This window comes from Melanerpes formicivorus, unplaced genomic scaffold, assembly GCF_026170545.1.
Source record: "Melanerpes formicivorus ecotype bairdi unplaced genomic scaffold, bMelFor1.0.p_v2 SCAF_2616, whole genome shotgun sequence".
NCBI lineage: Eukaryota > Metazoa > Chordata > Aves > Piciformes > Picidae > Melanerpes > Melanerpes formicivorus.
In genome coordinates this window covers 1-7,522 of record NW_027144967.1, presented here as the reverse complement: position 1 = coordinate 7,522, position 7,522 = coordinate 1, and the positions used below count along the sequence as shown (strand labels likewise).

At 68.3% G+C, this 7,522-nt stretch overlaps 1 protein-coding gene across 1 annotated transcript; it reads left to right on the top strand.

Annotated features, from left to right (window-relative positions):
• Positions 1-455: 455 nt before the first annotated feature.
• On the top strand, positions 456-7,167 carry LOC137461592 (alpha-sarcoglycan-like; the record flags this gene model as incomplete). Its single annotated transcript, XM_068171278.1, is given in 11 exon segments — positions 456-1,223; positions 1,739-1,927; positions 2,952-3,055; positions 3,057-3,095; positions 3,172-3,244; positions 3,898-4,058; positions 4,060-4,097; positions 4,233-4,395; positions 4,860-5,065; positions 5,592-5,618; positions 6,908-7,167. Coding segments are annotated over 11 exon segments (1,630 nt in total), but the record flags the coding sequence as incomplete, so codon positions are not given.
• Between the last annotated feature and the right edge of the window lie 355 nt (positions 7,168-7,522).

Sequence of the window (7,522 nt, the reverse complement as noted above, 5' to 3'; positions counted from 1 at the left end):
AAAGGGGGATTGGGGGTGGTGGGCTGCTGTCTTCCCACCAGGTATTATGGGGGGGAGTGGGACACGGACACAGGGAGGTGACAGCTTGGGGTGGTGCTGGGGGGGTCCCTGCTGCATGAGGAGCACCCCAAGGGGACAGGGGACGGCGTGGGGAGCAGCCCAGCTCCCTCCCCCCCACCCAGAGCAGGCAGAGTGCGGGCAGCAGGACCCTGCGGCTGCCCCACGCAGCCTTTGTGCGTGACACGGCGTGACGTGGCGTGACGTGGAGCATCACCCTCCCCCCTTCACGGCCACCCCTTTCCCCTTCCGCCGCCGCCATGTCCCCGTTCCCACCCCCCTCACCCCCCCACCCCGCCCCCAGCACCCAGCCCCACCGCGGGGCTCGGTTCCCCTCCCCGCCCCAGCCCCCTGCTGTCCCAGCCCCCTCCCAGGCTGGCCCAGGAAAGGCCACCAGCCTCGCGCACGCCCACGCGTGTTCCCGCGGTGCCACGCAAGGACACACGCGTGTGCGCGCAGCGGGGCTGCCAGGCTGCCTGCCGTGCCAGGGGAGGGCTGGCAGCTGTCCCCAAGTGTCGCCTCCCCACCCCCACCCCCCACCCCCCCAGCGCCATCCCGGCAGCCGCGAGTGGGAGGCACCAGGACAAGCCCACCCGCGGGGACACAAGAGCCCCTCAGCGCCCCGAGGAGGTGGCCGTGGCGGCAGGGGGTGGCCGTGGTGCTGTCCCCAAGTGTCAGCTCCCCCCTCCCCCAGTGCCACCCCGGTAGCCATGACTGGGGGGGGGGGGCACCAGGGCAAGCCCACCAGGGAACACCCCAGCAAGGGTCCGTGGGAGCCCCTCGGCACCCCACGCAGATGGCTGTCACCCAGCCTCGGCGGCAGGAGGTGGCCGCGGTGCTGTCCCCTGCCATGCTACCGAGTGCGTCGCCCCCCCACCCCCCAGTGCCACCCCCCGTAGCCCTGGCTGGGGGGCACCAGGGTAAGCCCACCCAGGGCACAGCCCACCCGAGGGGGCATGGGAGCCCCTTGGATTATTGTCACCCAGCCTTGGCGGCAGGAGGTGGCCGTGGGGGGGGGCCCTGCCATGTCCCCAGTGGGGCCCCCCCAGCCGGGCCCCCCCAGGCCACGCCAGCCCCTGCTGCCTCTGTCAATCAGCCCTGGCCCTGCTCCCAGGCACTGCTGAAGATGGAGGTCCCTGAGCTGCTCCAGGTCGTGGTGCTGGCAGGCAAGTGGCACCCCTGCCACCCCCCTCAGCAGGGGACATGGCTGGGCTGGGGGTACCCCAGCAGGGAGGCAATGGGGGGGGGCGGGAGGGTCCCCTAGAGTGGAGTGAGCAGGGGGTGGTTGCTGGCGGGGGGGGGGACATGGCTGAGACAGGGCAGAGCTAAATAAAGCCTGGCCCTGGTGCCAGCTGGGGTTGGGACAGGAGGGGCCCGAGTGGGACATCCCCGTGGTGGGTCCTGGGCCAGGGACGGTGCTGCTGCCACCCATGTCCCTGTCCTGTTCCATGGCCTTGTCCCCATCCCTGTTCCTGCCCCCAGCCCCTCCTAAACACAGCCCACCCCAGCCCACTGCCCCGGGACAGCTGGCACCACAGGGCCAGCTTTGTGCCCCAGCCAGGCGTCCCTGGGGGCTCTCTGTGGGCACCTGGCTGGCCCCGGGGTCTGTGGGCGCTGGAGAAACTGAGGCAGGGAGGAGCCGAGGTGCCCAGCCCCAGCTTAGCCCTCTGCCCACCCACAGCCATGGCCCTGGGAGGGTCCTGGGCCACCCTCCCTGACCACCACACCCTCCCTGACCACCACACCCTCCCTGACCACCACACCCTCCCTGACCACCGCCTCTCCTCTGAGGCTGGAGCCATCTTCGTCCACGAGCTGGAGCGGGAGCTCTTCCAGGAGGCCTTCGTCAATGGCCATGAGGATGATGATGGTGAGGGCCAGCACGAGGGGGCTGGGGACAATGGGGGGTCCTGCAGTGCTGGGCTGAGGGGGACTGAGACTGCTAATGGTTGGCACTGGCATCAGGCATGACCCAGTCCATCCCTGGGGAGCCATCTGTCTGTCCATCCACCCCTCCACCCATCCCTCCATCCATCCATCCCTTTATCCATCCCTCCCTGCCTCCATCCTTCCCTGCCTCCATCCATCCATCCCTCCATCCATCCCTCTATCCATCCATCCACCCCTCCACCCATCCCTCCATCTATCCATCCCTTTATCCATTCCTCCCTCCCTCCATCCTTCCCTTCCTCCATCCATCCATCCATCCATCCATCCATCCATCCATCCATCCATCCCCCATCCATCCTCCATCTATCCCTCCCTACTTTCATCCCTCCCTCCCTCCCTCCCTCCCTCCGGAACCACTCCTGCCTCCTTCCTGGGGCCGGCAGGGCCCGGAGGAGCTTGCAGGGTGGTTGCCCCCCCGTGGCAAAGCCTGGTGTGATGCTGCAGGGGCTGAGAGCCCTGGGGGCTGTTCAGTGCGGAGAAGAGAAGACTGAGAGGGGATTGCATCAATGTTTATCAATAGCTGAGGGCTGGGGGGCGGGAGGGGGGGCGGGGACGGGGACAGGCTCTGCTCAGCTGCACCCTGGGGTAGGGCAAGGGGCAGCAGATGGAAACTGCAGCACAGGAGGTTCCACCTCGACACGGGAGGAACTTCTGCACCGGGAGGCTCACAGAGGCCTGGAGCAGGCTGCCCAGAGGGGTTGTGGAGTCTCCTGCCCTGGAGAGCCTTCCAGCCCCACCTGGCTGTGTTCCTGTGTGACCTGGGCTGGGCTCTGGGCTCCTGCCCTGGCAGGGGGGGGTTGGACTGGATGACCTTCACAGGCCCCTTCCAACCCCTGACATCCTCTGATCCTGTGATGATGATGATGATGATGATTGATGATGATGATGTGTGCCCATGCCTGTGTCCCTCCCCACCCATGCCTGTGTCCTGGTGCCACCCCCAGCCACCCCCATCACCTTCCAAGCTCACCTCCAGGACCACCCCGACCTGCCCCGCTGGCTGCGCTACGTCCAGCGAGACCCCCTCCAGCCAGGCTACCTCTATGGCCTGCCCCACTGCCAGCGAGCTGGGCACCCATGGCATCGAGGTAGGTGCCCACCCTCCCAGCCACCTGCCAGGGGGTGAGTCCTGCCACCTCCTGGGCTCTCTCCCTGCGCTTGCAGGTGCTGGCCTACAACCGGCACACCTACGAGACGGTGGCACAGCTCCTCCTCCTCACCATCATCCCTGCTCCAGGTAAGGGTTGTGGACCCCCCCAAACCACACCGAGATGCTGCCCCCCTCCCTCCCCCCCCCAAACCACACCAAGATGCTGCCCTCCTCCCTCCCCCCCCCAAACCACACCGAGATGCTGCCCTCCTCCCTCCCCCCCCCCAAACCACACCGAGATGCTGCCCCACTCCCTCCCCCCCAAACCACACCGAGATGCTGCCCCCCTCCCTCCCCCCCAAACCACACCGAGATGCTGCCCCACTCCCTCCCCCCCAAACCACACCGAGGTGCTGCCCCCCTCCCTCCCCCCCCAAACCACACCGAGGTGCTGCCCCCCTCCCTCCCCCCCCAAACCACACCGAGATGCTGCCCCCCTCCCTCCCCCCCCCCAAACCACACCGAGATGCTGCCCCCCTCCCTCCCCCCCCAAACCACACCGAGATGCTGCCCCCCTCCCTCCCCCCCCCAAACCACACCGAGGTGCTGCCCACTCCCTCCCCCCCAAACCACACCGAGGTGCTGCCCCCCTCCCTCCCCCCCCAAACCACACCGAGGTGCTGCCCCCCTCCCTCCCCCCCCAAACCACACCGAGATGCTGCCCCACTCCCTCCCTCCCCCGGAAATGTCCCCCCCGTGGGTGCCGTGGCCCCTCCACGGGCGCTGTGTGCCCCCTGCAGATGGGGAGCCGCCCTACCAGGGGGAGTTCCTGGTGGGGAACCGGAACGTGGAGGAGATGCTGCCCGAGGAGGTGCAGGAGATGTTCCTCCAGGCCACAGCCGGAGTCTGGGACCAGGATGACCTCCGTGTGATCAACATCACCTCCGCCCTGGACCGGGGCGGGCCGCGTCCCGCTGCCCATCGAGGGGCGCAAGGAGGGGTAGGGGCAGGCTGGGGGCGGGACTGAGGCTGCTCCTGGCCTCCTCCACGGGTGGGGTTTGGGGTTTGGGGTTGGGTTTGGGGGGAGGGGGGGATATGGGGGATGGTCCCCTCCGACTGGTGCCCCCCTTGGCAGGGTGTACGTGAAGGTAGGCTCCCACGGTGCCTTCTCCCCCTGCCTGGCATCGGCCACCTCGCCCCAGAGCCGCCTGCGCTGCAGCCTGGGCCAGCAGCCCCTCGCCGACTGCTACGACTCCTTCGCGCCCCCCTTCTCCATCCAATGGTGCAACCTCACCCTGGTGAGACCCCCCCCGGTCCTCCCCGGTCTCCCCCTCTCCCCCCTTGTCCTCCCCTATCCCCTCCCCCCCGCCCCCGTCCCCCTCTGTCCCCCTCTGTCCCCCTCTGTCCCCCTCTGTCCCCCCGTCCCTCCCTGTCTCCTACCATCCTGCCCACCCCATCCCCACCTGGCCCCCCTGCCCCCCCCGCCATCATCTGCCCCCACTTGTCCCTCCCCGTCCCCACCTGCCCCCCTCGTTCCCACTTGCCCCCCACCTGCCCCCACCTTTCCCCCCTGTCTCCCCTTGTCTCCCCCATCCTCACCTGTCCCTCCTGTCCCTCCTGTCCCCATCTGTCCCCCCTGTCCCCTGCTATTCCCCCTGCCCCCACCTGCCCTCATCTGCCCCCCTCCATCCCCCCCTGTCCCCACCTGTCCCCCTCCCCCTCCCCGGTCCCCCCCCCCCCCCAACCCTCACTTCCATGGCAGCTGCAGCTCCGGCCCGGCCCCACGGCTCCGGGGCCGGTGTGGGGTTCTGGGGTGCTGGAGGACGCTGGCGATTTCCAGCCCCCCACCGAGGCGACCCCCCGGGACCTGCTGCCTGGCTTCCTGGTGACGCTGCTGGTGCCGCTGCTGGTGGCGCTGCTGCTCTGCCTGCTCCTGGGCTACCTCATGTGCTGCCGCAGGGAGGGAGTGTGAGTTGGGGGGGGCAGGGAGTGTGAGTTGGGGGGCAGGGAGTGGGAGTTGGGGGGGGCAGGGAGTGTGAGTTGGGGGGGGCAAGGAGTGGGAGTTGGGGGGGCAGGGAGTGGGAGTTGGGGGGGGATCAGGGAGTGTGAGTTGGGGGGGCAGGGAGTGGGAGTTGGGGGGGTCAGGGAGTGTGAGTTTGGGGGGGGTCAGGGAGTGTGAGTTGGGGGATCAGGGAGTGTGAGTTGGGGGGGCAGGGAGTGGGAGTTGGGGGGGTCAGGGAGTGTGAGTTGGGGGGGTCAGGGAGTGTGAGTTGGGGGGGGTGGGGGGCGCAGGGAGGAGGGTAAGGACAGGCCGAGGGTGGGGGTCCCTCCCTCCCAGCCAGGGCATGGACACCCCATGCTGGGTGGTGCTGCCCCCTCCCTGGCCATGGCGGTGCCAGGACCACCCTGGGGGGGGGTTGGGGTGGGCTGAGGTGGGGAGAAGCCTTCTGACCATCTCCTGGGGGCTTTGCCTCTTTCCCCCTCTCTTTTGCAGGCAAAAACGGAACCTGGAGACGTCTGAGTGAGTTCCTGCACCCGGGGGGGACTTGGAGGGGGGGAGCTGCTCTTGGGGGGGCTGCTCTTGGAGGGGGGGGGGGGCTGCTTTGGGGGGCCTGGGGTCATGGGCACGCAGGGAGACAATCAGCAGGGATGGAGGTGGGGAGGGAAGACAGCAGGGAACGTTCTGGAGGTGATAGAGCCTGAAGGGCTCCCCACCCCAAAGAGGGACCCCCCCACACCCCTCAACCTCCGTCTCCACCCCCTTCACACCACGGTGCCCCCCCCAATAGCCCCTCCCCATCTCCCCCCTCGACATGGGGTGGAGCACAAGAGAGGTTTTACTTCTCCAACAGTCTCAGCTGGATCCAGGGCTGGTGAGGAGAGCCCCAGGGCTGGGGACCCCCACAGTGGGGGGCTGGAGAACACCAGGGTGGGGTGCAGGGCTCCATGCGGGGGTGCAGGGCTTCATGATGGGGTGAAGGGCTCCATGAGGGGGTGCAGACCTCCACGAGGGGGTGCAGACATCCAGTGACGAAGGGCAGAGCCTGGTGAGGGAAGGGAGACCCCCCAAAGATGGGACACAAACCCTAATGATGGGGTGCAGACCCCCAGTGATGGGCAGCAAACGTCAGCAGTGGGGTGCAGACCCCAAATGAGGGGCAACAAGCACCAAGGATGAGGTGCAGCCCCCCAGGGATGGGGTTGCAGAGCCCAATGATGGGCAGCAGACCCAACAAGAGGGAGGAGACCCCCAATGAAAGGCAGCAAACAGCAATGATGAGGAGCAGACCCCCCAATGGTGGGCAGCAGACCCCAATGGTGGGCAGCAGACTCCAAATAATGGGCAGCAGACCCCCAGTGATGGGAAGCAGACCCCAAATAATGGGGAGCAGACCCCAATGATGGGCAGCAGACCCCCAATGGTGGGCAACGGACCCCAAATAATGGGCAGCAGACCCCCAGTGATGGGAAGCAGACCCCAAATAATGGGGAGTAGACCCCCAGTGATGGGGAGCAGACCCCAAATAATGGGGAGCAGACCCAAATGATGGGCAGCAGACCCCCAATAATGGGGAGCAGACCCCCAGTGATGAGGAGCAGCCCCCCAACGCTGGTCCCCCAGCCCCCAAAGCTGGGCAGAGAGCAGCCCCTCACGATAGTGTAGCCCACCCCCCAGCGAACAAACCTTCGTGGTGGTTGCTCATCCCCCTCCCCCCCTTCTCAACTCCTCCTCCTCGGGCCGCGGGGGCCAGCGGGGAGCCCCCGGCGCCCACTTCTCCTTCTCCTCTCCCCCCCCCAATCCTTTTGCAGCCTCCAGCTGTTCCACCACACCACCATCCGCGGGGACACCGAGGAGCTGCGGCACATGGCCGGCAGCAGGGACGTCCCTCGCCCCCTCTCCACCCTCCCCATGTTCAACGTCCGCACCGGGCAGCGCCTCAGCCCCCTGCCCGCTGCCAGGGAAGGGGCCCGGGACGGCGCCCGCGCCCACCCTCCTCCCACCCTGAGCCAGCCGAGCGCCTCCAGGGAGGGGGGGAGGGGGAGGGGGGGCTCCAAGGGTGCCCAAGGAGGTGGGGAGGGGGCGGTCAGGGGTCTGGGGGTGTCCTCAGAGGGGAAGCAGAAGCCCAGCAGCGGGCAGAGCCCAGCTGGACGGGCGGCCGCGGCTCTGCCCGCTGCTGGGCCACTGCCTGGAGCAATTCGGGGGGGTGGGAGGGGTCCCCCCCCAACAATTGTCACCCCCCCGGGGGTGTCCCCAGCGTGGGCACGGTGGCTGGGTTGATAAAGTGGCAATTCAGTGGCTTTTGGCCGGGGGGGGGGCTTTCATTTCGGTCTCTCAGCCCGGGTTGGGAGGGGAGGGAGATGTTGGGGGCACCCCCGGTGCGTGTCTGGGGGGGGGCACAGCTCGGTGGGCATCAAGGTGGGCAC